Here is a 17,168-nt window from a genome sequence, read left to right as displayed (position 1 = left end):
GGGTCCAGTGAGTTGCTCAGCGGGCCCGGAGACAGATAGCGGGCCGGGGATAGCAAGCTAGCAGAAGGGCCTTAGAGGGACGTCGCGACGGAAGAAGTCTGTTGTAGCCCCCTTGTGCTGTTACGTTGGCAGACTAGTCGTAATGGATCAGCAAGGCTCCGTGTGGTAAAAGGGTCCAGGCCAATTGGCAAAATAGGTATAGTGGCCAAAGAATTTGTCCGATGAGCCTCTTCAGCTAACAGTCCGATATGCTCTAGACAGCTAGCGGGCCGCGGCTAGCAGATGGGCATTCAGGGGACGTCGCGACAGAGGAGCCAGTTGAAAAAACCCCTCGGGCGAATTACGTCAGTAGTCCAGTCGTGATGGGTCAGCGGGGCTCCATGTCGGCAGTAAAAGGCGTCCAGGCCAATTGGCAAAATAGGTATTGTAGCCCAAGGAGTGATGGACTTCTTCGGCTAGCCGGAGTAAAGAAAATAGCAGATCCATACTACATTGGGTGAGGCGGATTGCAGGAGAGTATGTTGACGTTAAGAAAAATCTAAAAAATATATGCGTAGAAAAAATATATAAAAAGATATATACACGGGACACGACAAGACAAAAAACGTCTGACTACGCCATCTTGGATTAGAATTAGAACTATTATTCTACAGTGTAGAAAAACCCTTGAATGAGTAGGTGTGTCCAAACTTTTGACTGGTACTGTACATTACTTACACACACCTGTAGAAACCTTTTGATACCATTCTCGTAAGGCGTACACCGTACGGAATTTAAAGGACTTGCATTACACAGTCATGTTATACAATTTTGACCATTGATGATGAATATGTCTAATGACTGGTGTCCTCTCCCTCTAGCCCCTGCCAACTCTTCAGAGTTGTCCAGTAGTCTGGAGCAGGAGAAGTATCTACAGGCCATCCTCAACTCCATCCCCGTCTACTTCAAACTGAACGGCAGTAACACTCTGTCCAACCGCTCTCTCATCGGCCTCTCACCAGGTATCCCCTGCTCTGTTCCGCTCTGGGCTCTGTTCCGCTCTGGGCTCTGTTCCGCTCTGGGCTCCGCTCTGGATTCTGTCCTGCTCTAGACTGGTGGTATTTTTCCCACCCTGTCACTATTGTTTTCGTGTGTTTGTCCTCGTTCCTTCAGTTTTATTCTGCTGAATGTCTTAGTGAGGTTTCCTCTGGGCCGCTGCCTGTTATTTATGTTGTGTCCGTTGTGTTTGGAAGGAACTGCGGCACAATGTTGTGGTTATGTAAGAGGAAAAGGACACCCAGGGGTCACCCTCCATCCATCTCCCCATACTTCACCCCACCGCCAAGTGGCAGTCCAGAGAGCTGTGTGACCAGCACATACCCTACGCAAAGTCAGCGGATTCTGTTTCCCATGTAACCACAATAGATCTTTAGTCTCTGGGAACTGGATCAAAACACACCCTGAATCAATGTCAATGGCATCCATCTCCATCTCCCAGCTTTAAGATCTACATAAGCAGGGATCAAATAGTCTTAACGGCGGAAATAGGATTCCCAAGGCTTGATAGCTTCAGACTTTCTGATTATGTTCAGATCCGCTGATTGGAACTTAAGCAACGGGACACGATTGTCGAGTGTGAGCCCAAGGCTTAGGCCTAATTTCAAATACAGCAATCAGTATTTTTCCACCTAAATGTAGGTAATGCAACTCTCTGTTCGCTCGCCTCATTTAACTCTTAAATAATTTCTCCTTGCGTTAAATCTGGCCTAATCTCCCAGGTCTGTGTCCATTTTGTGAAGTATCTGAGACACACTGTGGGGTAGTTATGTTCTCAGATGCTGTGTCTGACAAATATAGATGGTTAGTCATCCAGGCATGGTTTTCATTCCCTGTCCTCTCTGGGTCTGTGTTACTGCGTTTGTCCTGGTTACAGCTGAATGCTGTTCTCCCCGTTTCATGCCTGTGTGTCCTCTTCAGGCAGTGAAAGGAGGACATCTAGAATACCAAAGATGGCTCCCGTCCATTTGGACATGCCCTTCTCCAGCAGCTTTGCCAGAGGAGGTGAGTGCTGTACACACGAGTCAGTTCCTCAAAGTCCAGTATATCACACTGCAACCGCAGTCCTGGAGATATACTGGCCTCCTTTTGGTCTCTGACTCAGCTTTATTTGTCATCTGTATTTGCCATTAATACACATGGTGACGGTCCGTGTGTTACATGAACATTAGGGCAGCAGATGTGCCCCGCTAGTGCACTATGCTAGTAGGTCACAACTTCATATGAACAGTTTGACACATTTCAACTTCAACATGGTAAAGATCCTATAGGAGGCGCACATAATGCACGTGGATTTCACTGGAGTTTTCTGACAGTTTACAGTAATGGTATGGAGTGGAATGACGCGTTAGGCAAATGACTGTGCATGGCCCAGTTCAATACACTGAGCAGTTTCCATTTCAAATATAGCACATGCTGTGGTCTCCGACGTCCATCGTTAGTGTAATGTTAACAAGGAGGTTGATCTGTTTATTCATTCATGCTCATTCATCTGTTGATCTCTTAACTCTTATTGAACATGGCCTAATTGTATCTTACCAAATCAATGTGACCTAGTAGTCTGGTGTGTCCAGTGAAGATGTCCTAGATTTTCTGGAAATTATAAGATGTCTGTTATTGGCATGCAGCTGTCTGCATCATGGTTTCAGAGAAGTCTTCTCTGGAAGTTGAAGTGTATAAGTGTATTGTTAGGTTAGTTGCCACAGTTCCTGTAATATTCAAGCACAAGATTGCTACAACCAAAGGTGACTTTCAAGGTCATATCCAGCAGCATTAAGTGGATTTTGATTTGCCTTCTAAATAATCTTTGAATATTTCCAGTAACATGCGGCTTCTGTGGGATATTCATTGTTTTTAAGCAACATCGTGGCAAAACCCTGCACGGAGCATTCACCGTGCGCTGCCACTTTTAAGAGCGCATCAGCAGTAAGGAAGGAGGAAATAAAGACGGCTCTCTGGGAGGGAGCTCTTGGTTAGCGCAACAGTTTGTGTGTGCTATGCTGCAGAAGTCCTTGTTTATTTTCAACGTGTTTAGTTTATAAAGTGTTTAACTCAATGGTCTATCTACTATGTCATGCATGTTACCTCCATTCTGTTAATCTCAAGACTGAATTGCAAATGAATCTTTCCACCGTCCATCCCTGTTGGTCTCTTTAAGTCTGGAGCCTAGCTCCCCATTTTTTAAAATGTTTTATTTCACCTTTATTTAACCAGGTAGGCTAGTTGAGAACAAGTTCTCATTTACAACTGTGACCTGGCCAAGATAAAGCAAAGCAGTGCGACACAAACAACAACACAGAGTTACTTGATGTAACCTTATGACTGCGTACGGCACTATGTTTCCCCTACGGTTGGGGGATTGAGTGTGTGCTGGTATGTTATGTCCATCTGATGTTGTGATCTTTCTGTGCCCCCCCTCACCCCGCATCCATTACCTGCCAGTGCTTGGGTACAGGGATAAGCTATTCACTCACTCAAACCAAAAACCTGCCACTAAGGGGAGAATCCAAAATCAAGGTATAGTGGATATGTCTACTCTTCAGATCTCTCCCCCTCTCTTTTTCCAACCCTCTTCATTAACATCATCATCTTATGTCCTGGTCATTGATTCAATGTAACCCACGCTCATGCCTCTAACAGTTACAAACGTATCCTGCGTCCGGTGTGCTCATCTCTCTTTTGAGTAATAAGGAGTATCTCTGTAGAGATTCCTAGTATCACCCGTTGCTTCCTCTTTTGGCGCGCTTGGGCAAGGCTGTGGTTCTTTTCTGCTGGAAAATAATCTGACTGTGGTCCACTTCAGGGTAAATGTGGTCCACTTGTCACTGAATGTGATGTCTCAGCAGTTGTGGATGTGGTCAGTCAGCAGTCTTGGCCCAAAGGGAGGTACTGTGGGCTCAGCTCAGTCATGACAGGCAGCTCGGGGAGGAGGCCTCTGTGACTTAACCTCTGCATTGTATGCAATGTGTGTCTAGCCGTCTCAAGCCGAGATAGGATTTAAAATGTAAGTTACCTGTCTATTGGTTGATGGTTTGATTGGTTGAGAGCTCACTCTAAATTTTTGTAATTGATATCCGGCAGTTTAATTGGACGAATGTACTCCATGCCAAAGCTGCTTAAACACTAAATGTGTTGTCCTTTTCCTTATCTACAGCCTGACTCAGACGGGGCCTTAGCAACAGAATAAGCAAAGCAGAGGAAGTATGGTTTATCACAAAAAGGTTCTACCATATACAGCTCTGTATTTTAGGCATCTTGGTGGTAGTGGTTTGTCAAAGAGAAATGAGCATCCTTCAGTTTCTTCCCCTTGGTTAGTGAATGAATAGATCTCTGCCCGTAGATTTAAGAGTACAAATTCTATTCTTCAATGTGTCAATATGCTGTAGTCTTTATGTCGCTATGTGCCATTCTGTCATTATCATTCCGTTATCTGTTTCCCCGTATGGTGGTCTCGGCTGTTTGTGCTTAACCAACCCCTCTTTGTGGTCATACATTGTCATGTCAAACATAACGACAGAGGAGCACATGAGTATTGAACCAGGCTAGTTAGCGCCTTTGCGTTCCAGTCCTCTACAGGCCTGTGGTGCCAACTCTAACTGTACCTCTCTCTCTGTGTTGTTGCAGGTGTCTGGGCCAGCCTGCGTTCCAGCAGCCGCTTCAGCCAGCACCCGTCTGCAGCCGATATTGGTGCCAGGCTGGCAGGGAAGGATTTGGCGCCCCCCGCAGGCAGCGAGAGCCTGCATGCCCAGCTCCTCAAACAGCAGGCTGCCCTCTACATTTTTGGAGAGAAGTCCCACCTCAGGGTAAGACGAGAGCTGGGTCCAGACTTTTAGGGGATGATGAGTCCGTAGAGTGTGTGTGTGTTTTCAACATAAAGCTTTGTTGGTATTGGGGCCTTCAGTTAAAATTCTCAGTAGGGGTGTGGCTAGACTGTGCCACAGAGTTATGGAGTATTTGTCTATGGGAGGGCTGGTCCATTTTTCCAGGATCCTGTGAAGGGGAATCAGAATACTCCAGTCTAGAATGTGTAACCACTGTTTGGTTCCAGCAGACTACATTTCCAAGCTGATAAGGGGACTCTTGATTGCAATTAATCAAAATTATGATTTATTATTAATACAGTCCCACATCTCTGATAATATTACATTTGAACTGTTGTTGGTACGTTCTGCTCGTTTTCAGTCACTTGTTTGAGTGGAGCAATGTGTCTGTGTGTGTTGAATATGAAATTGATATTCTTTTCCTTGGCTAAAAGAGGTTATAAATAAATGTGAGCGAGGTGGAGTCGCCAGCTGTGCGTGTGGCTGTGATTGGCCAGTGGCCACATTGACAGAGACAGTCTCCTCTTAAATTAAACTTCTACTTCATTTCATAACAGAAGCCCTGTTTTTACCTCATACAGTACGTCCCAAGTATTTAATATATTCCCTATCTTTGTCTTCTGCTTTAAATTAGTTTTATTTTTCTCAGTCAGTTTTACGTGTCTTTTAATCAGTCTTTCAGAGTGTTATTTTAATGTCTGCGTCTACCTGTGATAGTCTCAGGGACTGTTCATTTTCAATGACATTTCTCCTCTTTTGTCAGGGCTTCAAAATGGACCCTACTCTGAACTGTGAACTGGTGCCTGTGGACTTTGCTGACACGCGCCAGATCAAAGGTGCCTTTAAGAAGCTGCTGAGGGCCTGCGCTCCGAGCGCTACGCCTTCAGACACACAGGACTCCTTCTTCAAAGCCCTGGAGGACTCTGAGTGGATCCTTCAAGTGAGTTCCCATCAAATACACAAACACACACTCGCCAATACACATGCATACACACCCTGCTACGGTTTCCACAACATCTCACTGACCCTCAGTGAGAGATCTGTGAGAACGAGCCAGCGGCGTGCTCTCCATGTTCTTCCTGTGTGACTCTGACCTCATCCTATATTCTCTCCTCATCCAATAAGCTTATTTCCCAAGGGAAATGGTAACGATACAAACAGACATGGGACAACCACCAAATTGTTATCATAGTGACCCTCGCAGTCTATGGCCCTGCATTAAATGTGTCATAAACTACAAAACAATATTATCTGGGAGAAGCCCTGCTCAGGCTCCACACCGTCTTCACAGGAACAGCTTAACGGTATGAACTGACAGGGTATTATTTTGTGTGTGTGTGTGTGTTCCTTGCAGCTTCACAAGCTCCTGCAGTTGGCCCTGATTCTGGTGGAGCTGCTGGACAGTGGCTCGTCCGTCCTGCTGAGTCTGGAGGATGGCTGGGACATCACCACACAGGTGAGCCTCACGCGCACACACACACACACTGTCTCTCCCCCAGCAGGAGTAGTGGAAGAGGGTGACTGGGGATGTAGGAGAGAGAGAGGGACTGGGTGTAGGAGGGTAGGAGAGAAGGAGAGAGAGAGAGAGAGAGAGAGAGAGAGAGACTGGGAGGGTAGGACAGAGGGGGAAGAAAAGGAAAAGAGAGACATCTTGGCTTTAACTGACAAGTGAAACGTCTACACCAGGGGTGTCCAACATACGGGCCGAGGTCCAATCCAGCCCCACGGGTGGTTTGAGTAAAAAAATCAATTTAAAAAAGTGTGTGTGTATATATAACTCAGCAAAAAAAGAAACATCCCTTTTTCAGGACCCTGTCTTTCAAAGATCATTTTTAAAAATTCAAATAACTTCACAGATCTTCATTGTAAAGGGTGTAAACACTGTTTCCCATGCTTGTTCAATGAACCATAAACAATGCATGAACATGCACCTGTGGAACGGTTGTTAAGACACTAACATCTTACAGACAGTAGGCAATTAAGGTCACAGTTATGAAAACTTAGGACACAAAAGAGGCCTTTCTACTGACCCTGAAAAACACCAAAAGAAAGATGCCCAGGGTCCCTGCTCATCTGCGTGAATGTGCCTTAAGCATGCTGCAAGGAGGCATGAGGACTGCAGATGTGGCCAGGGCAATAAATTGCAATGTCCGTACTGTGAGATGCCTAAGACAGCGCTACAGGGAGACAGGACGGACAGCTGATCGTCCTCGCAGTGGCAGACCACGTGTAACACCTGCACAGGATCGGTACATCCGAACATCACACCTGCGGGACAGGTACAGGATGGCAACAACAACTGCCCGAGTTACACCAGGAACACACAATCCCTCCATCAGTGCTCAGACTGTCCACAATAGGCTGAGAGAGGCTGGACTGAGGGCTTGTAGGCCTGTTGTAAGGCTGGTCCTCACCAGACATCACCGGCAACAATGTCGCCTATGGGCACAAACCCACCGTCGCTGGACCAGACCGGACTGGCAAAAAGTGCTCTCCACTGACGAGTCGCGGTTTTGTATCACATGGGGTGATGGTCGGATTCACGTTTGTCGAAGGAATGAGCGTTACACCGAGGCCTGTACTCTGGAGCGGGATCGATTTGGAGGTGGAGGGTCCGTCATGGTCTGGGGCGGTGTGTCACAGCATCATCGGACTGAGCTTGTTGTCATTGCAGGCAATCGCAACGCTGTGCGTTACAGGGAAGACGTGGTAGGCGACCCCTGAGATGCTGGCCTTCTAGGCAAAGTTCCTCTGTCCAGTGTCTGTGTTCTTTTGCCCATCTTAAACTTTTCTTTTTATTGGCCAGTCTGAGATATGGCTTTTTCATTGCAACTGCAGCATAACGGAGTCGCCGCTTCACTGTTGACGTTGAGACTGGTGTTTTGCGGGCACTATTTAATGAAGCTGCCAGTTGCGGACTTGTGAGGCATCTGTTTCTCAAACTGGACACTCTAATGTACTTGTCCTCTTGCTCAGTTGTGCACCGGGGCCTCCCACTCTTTCTATTCTGGTTAGAGTCAGTTTGTGCTGTTCTGTGAAGAGAGTAGTACACAGTGTTGTATGAGATCTTCAGTTTCTTGGCAATTTCTCACATGGAATAGCCTTCATTTCTCAGAACAAGAATAGACTGACGAGTTTCAGAAGAAAGTTCTTTGTTTCTAGCCATATTGTGCCTGTAATCGAACCCACAAATGCTGATGCTCCAGATACTCAACTAGTCTAAAGAAGGACAGTTTTTCAGCTGTGCTAACATAATTGCAAAATGGTTTTCTAATGATCAATTAGCCTTTTAAAATGATAAACTTGGATTAGCTAACACAACGTGCCATTGGAACACAGGAGTGATGGTTGCTGATAATGGGCCTCTGTATGCCTTTGTAATTATTCCATTAAAAAAATCTGCCGTTTCCAGCTACAATAGTTATTTACAACATTAACAATGTCTACACTGTATTTCTGATCAGTTTGATGTTATTTTAATGGACAAAAAATGTGCTTTAATTTAAAAAACAAGGACATTTCTAAGTGAACTCAAACTTTTGAACGGTAGTATATCAATGAAATGAAAGCTAGACGATGGTTATAGAGGCCAATTTTGACTAAATATAACACATTTTCCCTCTGGACCTCGTTGAAGACTGTATGCGGCCCCCATGGCAAAATGAGTTTGACAACCCTGGTCTACATTTACAGATAAGGAAATAGGTCATCACATTATCAGGTCTAACGCACAGCTACACCTTTTAGTTTCAACGACTTATTTCCAAAGTTGTTCTGGTACTACTCTACCAGACAACCTGGTTAGTATACCATCCTGAAATGTGGTGTAACGATGCCGAGGCTGTAGGGCCCTATGTCACCACATACTGATTTCAATCATGAAAGTGCTTGATTCTGTTTTTTAGGAGAGTAAACACAAGCTTGTTTTTATCCTCATCAATTTTCTTTTCCTGTTCGCTCAGCGTTTTGTCACATTTTTGCACTGTGAGCTCACATTTTCCATGCCGACCTGTTAAGTGAGCGTGTGTTATTGGGGATGGCATTGTGTGTGTGTGCGCGTACGTGGCCTCCCAATGTGTTTACTGGGCCTGTAAAGCCCATGGCTGCCGTGTAAAAGCACTGGTGTAGCCTCGCTTCCCGTGCCTGGCACGTGTCAAGCCCAGAACATCTTGCTCATCACGGTGGGGCCTGATCAGCCTTGCTCCAGGAAATGGGCTCCATATGCCTTGGCTCTTCATCTCCTGACCAACTCATAGACAGACACCCAGCAGAGGAGAAGCAGATCCCTGTGTTTCTCACTCTCCCCTCCTCTTTCCTTTCTAATAGCCTACTCTTCAGTGATGGTGCTATGGTCATTTAGGAGCTCAGGTCTGTACTGGGGAGGACCGCTGGGCTGTGATGAAGAGGACTTTTTACCAACTCCAGAAAGCCTGCAAAGCCTGCTCTGTTTTTTTGGAGGGTACAGTGGTGCTCTGGAGAGGGAGTGCAATCTGTTTCCCTCATTCATTCCACATGTGTCAGGGTTCATCGGTTAGCTGACACAGAGAAGGATCTAGGCCAAGTGCCGGCAGCATATGTGTACAGTCAGACGACACGCTCTTACAGAAACCAGCCATAACCATCCCACTGCATATAGAGGGAGAGGATTCAAACCACAGACAGGAAAGGTAGTGTAACCACAGACCAGGGAGAACAGAGGTTACTGCTTTGGAAAACAGGGTCAATGGAGCCCTCTCCTCGTCACCTACCCCTCTGTCACAGAACTCTGAGGTCCTTGTCACGCCATCGACAGTTGGCAGCTTTGTCAGTCTTCTGAGTTTTAAAGGACTTTGAGTTTTATTTCATTCCTACCCTCTAACTCCCCCCGTGTCTCTCTTTCTCTCTCGGTGTCTCTCTCTGTGTCTGTCTCTCTTTCTCTCTCTCTCTCTCTCTCTCTCGGTGTCTCTGTCTCTCTCTCTCTCTCTCTCTCTCTCTCTCTCTCTCTCTCGGTGTCTCTGTCTCTCTTTCTCTCTCTCTCTCTCTCTCTCGGTGTCTCTCTCTGTGTCTGTCTCTCTTTCTCTCTCTCGGTGTCTCTCTCTCGGTGTCTCTGTCTCTCTTTCTCTCTCTCTCTCTCTCTCTCGGTGTCTCTCTCTCGGTGTCTCTGTCTCTCTTTCTCTCTCTCTCTCTCTCTCTCGGTGTCTCTCTCTGTGTCTGTCTCTCTTTCTCCCTCTCTCTTTCTCTCTCCCTCCAGGTGGTGTCCCTGGTCCAGCTGCTGAGTGACCCGTTCTACCGGACCCTGGAGGGCTTCCAGGTGCTGCTGGAGAAGGAGTGGCTGTCCTTCGGCCACAAGTTCAGCCAGCGCTCCAACCTGACCCCCAGCAGCCAGGGCAGTGGTTTCACGCCCATCTTTCTGCAGTTCCTGGACTGCGTGCACCAGGCAAGCCTTGCACACCCACCTCCGAGGCCCACACCCCTTTCATTACCCCCCGTCCACACCCCTCTTCAACCCCTTCCCTCCCTCCCACCATACCTCCTCCATGAGCTCATCACATTCCTTCGAAGAGGAGGAGGAGGAGGAGGAGGAGAGAGCCTCAGCTGTCATTATCTATGGACTCGGTTGAGGTTTTGTACTCTGCAATCCCCCCATCGGATAAGTAATTTAGACAGAGTTGTACGCTGGGGAGTTTCAGCTGCAGGGCCCAGATGGTCTGTGAACCCCACGGTCAGTGCTGTGCTTTCCGTGCTAGTGTTTTTCACCATCCCCTATGCATTTCCTCAGTGTTAAGAGCACCGAGTGGGAAAATTGCAGTTGTGGGGATTAAGTCTCTCTCCTCGGAAGGCGAGGTGGGGTGGAGGGTGCAGCTGAAGTGGATTGGGTTTTACATGCTCAAATGCTAACTTTAGAGAACGTTGTGTTTTCTGTGTCCCCCAGGGTCCGGCAGGCCAACTCCCATACACTTACATCAACACATAGTTTCTGAGTTTGTCTTTTGTAACTGGAGGGGCGTCTGCCAAGGAGGCCTGACAGAGGTTCTCTGGGGCTGAAGTGCGATAAACAGGGGAGAGGGAGTTTGATGAGTTTCTGAAAATAGAAGTTCCTCATCTCAGAAACAGCTGTTGTTTTCGCCAGTACGCCCAGGTGGCCCAAAACATACAAAAGAGCGGCAAGGTCTTCTCGCTTGGCCGCTGCTGCACATTGCTGGACCGGGACGCTGCCTTCTAGCTCGGCCCAGCTTTTGTCTGAGAGTGATGATATCAGTCACTGGCCTTTGCTCCCTGGTCTCCATTTTATTCTGCCGGTAATGGGGAGCGTATGTAGTCATAACGGACCCATCTGTAGTCATAACACAGGGACATACTCCAGCCATCAAAATGTGTCACCTTTCTCTCTCTCTCTCTCTCGCCAACGCTCTCTCTCTCGCCGTCGCTCTCTCTCTCTTGCCATCGCTCTCTCTCTCTTGCCATCGCTCTCTCTCTCTTGCCATCGCTCTCTCTCTCTTGCCATCGCTCTCTCTCTCTTGCCATCGCTCTCTCTCTCTTGCCATCGCTCTCTCTCTCTTGCCATCGCTCTCTCTCTCTTGCCATCGCTCTCTCTCTCTTGCCATCGCTCTCTCTCTCTTGCCATCGCTCTCTCTCTCTTGCCATCGCTCTCTCTCTCTTGCCATCGCTCTCTCTCTTTTGCCATCGCTCTCTCTCTTGCCATCGCTCTCTCTCTCTTGCCATCGCTCTCTCTCTCTTGCCATCGCTTCTCTCTCTCTCTTGCCATCGCTCTCTCTCTCTCTTGCCATCGCTCTCTCTCTCTCTTGCCATCGCTCTCTCTCTCTCTCTTGCCATCGCTCTCTCTCTCTCTTGCCATCGCTCTCTCTCTCTCTTGCCATCGCTCTCTCTCTCTCTTGCCATCGCTCTCTCTCTCTCTTGCCATCGCTCTCTCTCTCTCTTGCCATCGCTCTCTCTCTCTCTCTTGCCATCGCTCTCTCTCTCTCTCTTGCCATCGCTCTCTCTCTCTCTCTTGCCATCGCTCTCTCTCTCTCTCTTGCCATCGCTCTCTCTCTTGCCATCGCTCTCTCTCTCTCTCTTGCCATCGCTCTCTCTCTTGCCATCGCTCTCTCCCTCTCTCTTGCCATCGCTCTCTCCCTCTCTCTCGCCATCTCCCTCTCTCTCTCGCCATCTCCCTCTCTCTCTCTTGCCATCTCCCTCTCTCTCTCTTGCCATCTCCCTCTCTCTCTCTTGCCATCTCCCTCTCTCTCTCTTGCCATCTCCCTCTCTCTCTCTTGCCATCTCCCTCTCTCTCTCTTGCCATCTCCCTCTCTCTCTTGCCATCTCCCTCTCTCTCTTGCCATCTCCTCTCTCTCTTGCCATCTCCTCTCTCTCTTGCCATCTCCTCTCTCTCTCTCGCCATCGCTCCCTCTCTCTCTCGCCATCGCTCCCTCTCTCTCTCGCCATCTCCTCTCTCTCTCGCCATCTCCTCTCTCTCTCGCCATCTCCTCTCTCTCTCGCCATCTCCTCTCTCTCTCGCCATCTCCTCTCTCTCTCGCCATCTCCTCTCTCTCTCTCGCCATCTCCTCTCTCTCTCGCCATCTCCTCTCTCTCTCTCGCCATCTCCTCTGTCTCTCGCCATCTCCTCTCTCTCTCGCCATCTCCTCTCTCTCTCTCGCCATCTCCTCTCTCTCTCGCCATCTCCTCTCATTGCAGATCCAGGACCAGTGCCCCATGGAGTTTGAGTTTAATCAGCACTATCTGAAGTTCCTGGCGTACCACTACATCTCCAACCGCTTCAAGAACTTCCTCCTGGACTCCGACTACGAACGCCTGGAGCATGGTCGGTATATTACAATACAGTGGAAAGGGAGGATTTAACAGTAAGGCCATTAAGATCTGTACGTGCATTTAAAGTATTTGGCAGAGTTGCGGGATTCAACAGGCAGAGTGTTGAAACTACAGTTCTGTCTGTGAAATGATAGTGTGTAATGATAGTGTAATGGGTCAGGTATTTCAGGATACTGACATGTTGCAGTGAAGCACTTCTAAATTACCTAGATCCTATCTCTTATCTTAGATCAGGGATTTGTCAGCTAATAGTGGTAGTGTGTCTCAGCCTGTTGAACAACCTCATCTTTGTCTCACTCTTCAAAAGGCACATTGTTCGAGGACAAGCCAGGAGACAAGCAGGCCAGGAGGGGGGTCTGTATCTGGGAGTGTATCAGCAGAATGCACCGGAGGAGTCCACTGTTCTTCAACTACCTGTACAGTCCCTCAGAGGCTGAGGTGAGTGCTTGTCTGTGCCGTCTTTGTTAGTGTGTCTTGTGTGTTGCAAGTTTGCTGCCATCTCTGATACGTAGTGTTGGTACTTCATTCTGTTTGTGTTTGTCAGCCAGATCCACAATGGCCTTTTCTCTAGTTCACCCACTGACTCACACTTACGCACACCCAAGTTCTCCTGTTCTGGACATCCTCAGTAGAGATACAGGGATCTTCACACTTTCCAGAGCAGCCAGTCCAGCTCCTAAAACTTCAGTTTTCTCCCAGACGACATCCATAATGATGGATGGCTGTCTGCGACTCTCTTGCACCAGATGATGCCTTATTGTGGTGACCTTCCAGTGTTCCTCTCCCAGTCCTGCTGAATGTTCTGTGGCAGACTGTTGATGTTGGTGAAGACCGTGAGTCACAGGCCCAGGAGAGCCCAGCTGAACTCTGTTAGCAGTTTCTTATCAGTGTTGTTTGGGATCTTTTAATATCTGTGGTCGTAAAGGAAGCGTCTCGCTTAGCCTCTTCCAACTCCCTGACAGGGACTTTCTGATGTTGCTGTTTAACCCTGTCTTGGCATATGTCTGGTCTTCAACTTCAAAGTCCATCCCAATGGGTTAGTTGTGTTCATGGGAACTGCAAATCCTCTTCCCGCTGGCCAGCGATCGCGGCGGCTGTACCCGTTATTCCAGGGGCGTATAAATCAGTAGGAGGTGGAGGAAAACAGCCTGTGTGTTTGTGCACCCCGGGCCCCGACGTGATTAAGTGTTCGGGGAAGTGTTAGGTCCGGTGGGCAGCATTCTTTCCCACTGGCTGTTTACTGTGGTGTGCTCACTGAGAGATTGGACAGGTTCACATCATTGGGGAAAGAACTCTACTCTACAGACTTGATTTCAAACTAGCCAAAATAGATATTTGTCTCATGTATTATCTGTGTAAACATATCAGATTATCCTAAGTTATTTTTGGTTGTTTCATGTTATTTAGCCGGTGCTCAAGCCCTCTATTAGCATCCCTGCTTTGAGGAAGTGGGACTTCTTCACGGGGGAGACCCTGTGCACAGGCCCGTCCTATGACTGGAGGATGCTGGCTGTCAGTTCGGAGAGCATGGAGGAGACGGACACCATCGCCACCAGCAAAAGGAGGATCGTATGGCCCTGCTACAGCAGTGTGGGGCGCGCCCAGCCTGACGCCATCACCAAGCTCCTGGCTGTGAGTTCTATAAATCTGAGTTGGGATGATGTTATCCATGCCTGACTGTGGGGCTGATACTGATGAGAGCCCTTCTGTTGCTGCAGGACATAGAGCGGCTGAAGGGGGAGATGAGCCAAGCACCAGAGAGGTGGCAGGCCACTCTGGAGAGGGTCAGAGTCAGTATCCAGGAGGACCTCAAACAGGAGGGAAATGTAAGACTTACACAACACACTTTCCCATGTTTTCTCCTCTTCCCCCGACTCCTGTTTCCCATAAGCCTTACTTAGCCTGAACTCAGGTCTTGTTTACTGGAAGGTTCAGCTAGACAGCATTGTTTGACTCGTCAATCTGTGACACAGAACATTGGGAGGATGTTTTGACTAATGTTTCATGGCTTTTCTTATTCCATCTGTCTTGTCTGTTTTGCAGCTCCGCAAGCAGTCTGCGTCCACCTCGGGGCTAATCCCCACGTCCAGTCTGCAGGCCTTCCAGAGACGATCCATACTGCACCTGCCTGACACTGGCTTGGGGGAGGACAGCAGCCCCACTGCCACTAACGGGGTCAACCGCCGGGCCGCCACACTCTACAACCAGTTCACCCCCAAGAACGAGGAAAACAGGTGGGTCTCCACTCCCAGCACTGAGACGACAAACAGGGGCCAGGACTTCTAATTACTCCTGTTTCCTCACCCAACTCTTCTGTAAAGCGTTGACAGATAGACAGAATCGCTCTACCAAGCAGATGTTTTCAATTCATCTTAATGGTGTGTTTTTCAGATCGTTTGAGGGGATTCTGTACAAACGAGGAGCACTGCTGAAAGGATGGAAACCTCGCTGGTTTGTTTTGGACATTACAAAACACCAAGTGAGTATTACAGCATGTTGCATGTTGCATGTTGCTACCAGTCTGTTCCAGGTAATGTCTCCAGTCCTATGCCAGAGGTGTTATATGTGTGTGTGTTGTCCCAGCTGAGGTACTACGACACGGGGGAGGACACTAACTGCCGGGGCCACATTGACCTGGCGGAGGTGGAGTCAGCTCTGATCGCCACTCCCACCATAGGAGCTCCTAAACACATCAGTGAGAAGGCCTTCTTCGACGTGAGTGTCTCTCTGGTTCTCCATTCCTCTGTCTGCTTGTGATCTGTTCTGTGGTAGAACACACTCCAGCCATGGCAGTATCAGGCTCTGTATGTCACATCCCATCTCTCCTGTCACTGTTGAACCATTGGTTGGGTGTTGTCATTCCAGCTGAAGACCACCAAGCGAGTGTACAACTTCTGCGCCTCGGATGCCCAGAGCGCCCATCAGTGGATGGACAAGATCCAGAGCTGCATCTCCGACGCGTGACCTCTGAACTCCCCAGCCAGGGCGTGGTCGGGATGTGGTCAGGTCACAGCATTAACACTAAGTGCAGCAAGGTGGCTGAGAGCAGAGACTGTGGGCACATATATTCAGCTCAGTCACCATGGGAGTGGTTTTAACATGAGGACCACAGTGATCTAAGTGCCTATTAGTGGAGGCTGTGCCATCCATCCATCCATCCATCCATCCATCCTGCTGCCTTGCAGAACTTCAGGCAGTCCTCACTCTGTCTGCCTGACAGCTTTAGCAGGAGTTGATGAATGTGCCCTGGTCTCTGCCATCATCTCTGTACTGTACCTTGTTACTGCTACAGGGATCAACACTTATAGTGAGAAGTAAATGGCTGAAACAGATGCCTGAGCACTACTAAGCATAGTTTCAGTTATAAATAGATAAAAGCAATAGCACTGGCCATTTTAAACTGTGGGTTCAAAATATAAACGAAGATATATAAAACATACAAGAGAATTTATTATCAGATATTTTACAATGAGGAAAAGGTGTTGCTGCTTGACGAAAGGTATAAACCACCAAAAACGGAGGTTTTGAAAATGCACAATATGACAAGGCCATTTGTTTGCACTTAGTTCTATAATATGCACTCCATATAGAATGATAGATTTTCTAACTGAAGCGAACAGCCAGGCAAAAGGCATGACTTTATAATGATGTACATAAGGACCTTTTCCTTATCAAGACAAATTGGAAGAGAAAACAATAAAGTTCCAAACATTTACCTGACATTTTATATTTAAGTGATGTCCTCTATTTTCAAACATACACTATGAATGTTTTTACTCATGGATAACAGTTTGTTTGTTCTTGTGATGTAAATTATTTTTTTTATTAAAAGAGTAACTCATGTTGTTAGTGTGGTGGCTTAATGTTTTATGTAAATACTCATGTGCTATTTCATATTTTTTTATATATAACGTGTGTATGCTTTTCTAACTGTAATAAGACCATGTCTTATGTTGCCAATATAGTAAACTAGTTTCCTATCTTTGAAGAGACTGACTGAGCCATTGTGTTTTAGATGAAGAGTCGACTCTTTCTCAGAATATCCAGAAAGGCTCTGTCTTAAGGACTTTTAAATCAATCAGTCCGACAGTGTTTGTTTCACCTGTTGTCTGCTTCTTCCAGTTTGAGAGAACAAAGCAAAGAGCATCAAAGTCATTTCAGAAGCTATATGTTACTGTATCTTTTGTACCATGTTTTGCGTTGACACTGTTTGGTTTTGTTTATAAATCAAGAGTACTTGAACTAGCCAGATGATTAGTGTGATTATTTTACAGTAGATATGATGGCTGCATATATTTGAGATTAAGAGAATTTACAAATTATGAATAATGTGGCTACTGACGAGTGCTTTTTTTTCAATCCGACAATAATAGCCCTTTAGATGCCCCCTACATCTAAAAGGGGTGAGAGCATACTCTGGTGCCAGTAGGTCTCTATTGTAGGTTGCAAAATACCTCATTTATTTGCAGATAATAGGTTACAAGATATAGGGAACAAACCTGAACC

General features: G+C 47.3%; 1 protein-coding gene across 4 annotated transcripts in view; it reads left to right on the top strand.

Moving 5' to 3' along the window:
* Window positions 1–16,909, top strand: part of LOC106562098 (myotubularin-related protein 13) — a 158,370-nt gene extending 141,461 nt beyond the window's left edge. Inside the window, exons 28-42 of one of the 4 annotated variants that reach the window (XM_014126675.2) lie at window positions 861–1,001; window positions 1,957–2,040; window positions 3,478–3,552; window positions 4,660–4,838; window positions 5,620–5,796; window positions 6,211–6,312; window positions 10,087–10,272; window positions 12,528–12,654; window positions 12,970–13,100; window positions 14,070–14,294; window positions 14,381–14,488; window positions 14,706–14,896; window positions 15,054–15,141; window positions 15,246–15,377; window positions 15,528–16,909. In XM_014126675.2, the coding sequence (XP_013982150.2) occupies window positions 861–1,001; window positions 1,957–2,040; window positions 3,478–3,552; window positions 4,660–4,838; window positions 5,620–5,796; window positions 6,211–6,312; window positions 10,087–10,272; window positions 12,528–12,654; window positions 12,970–13,100; window positions 14,070–14,294; window positions 14,381–14,488; window positions 14,706–14,896; window positions 15,054–15,141; window positions 15,246–15,377; window positions 15,528–15,626 (2,045 nt within the window). In that variant the 3' untranslated portion in view covers window positions 15,627–16,909. The remainder of the gene's footprint in view (window positions 1–860; window positions 1,002–1,956; window positions 2,041–3,477; window positions 3,553–4,659; window positions 4,839–5,619; window positions 5,797–6,210; window positions 6,313–10,086; window positions 10,273–12,527; window positions 12,655–12,969; window positions 13,101–14,069; window positions 14,295–14,380; window positions 14,489–14,705; window positions 14,897–15,053; window positions 15,142–15,245; window positions 15,378–15,527) is intronic. The other 3 variants (XM_014126677.2, XM_014126676.2, XM_014126678.2) reach the window with 3 other exon arrangements.
* Window positions 16,910–17,168: the final 259 nt, after the last annotated feature.

The sequence above is a fragment of the Salmo salar genome, chromosome ssa11 (assembly GCF_905237065.1).
Source record: "Salmo salar chromosome ssa11, Ssal_v3.1, whole genome shotgun sequence".
NCBI lineage: Eukaryota > Metazoa > Chordata > Actinopteri > Salmoniformes > Salmonidae > Salmo > Salmo salar.
The sequence above is the reverse complement of the archived record's forward strand: the minus strand, read 5'-3'. Positions and strand labels throughout refer to the sequence as shown.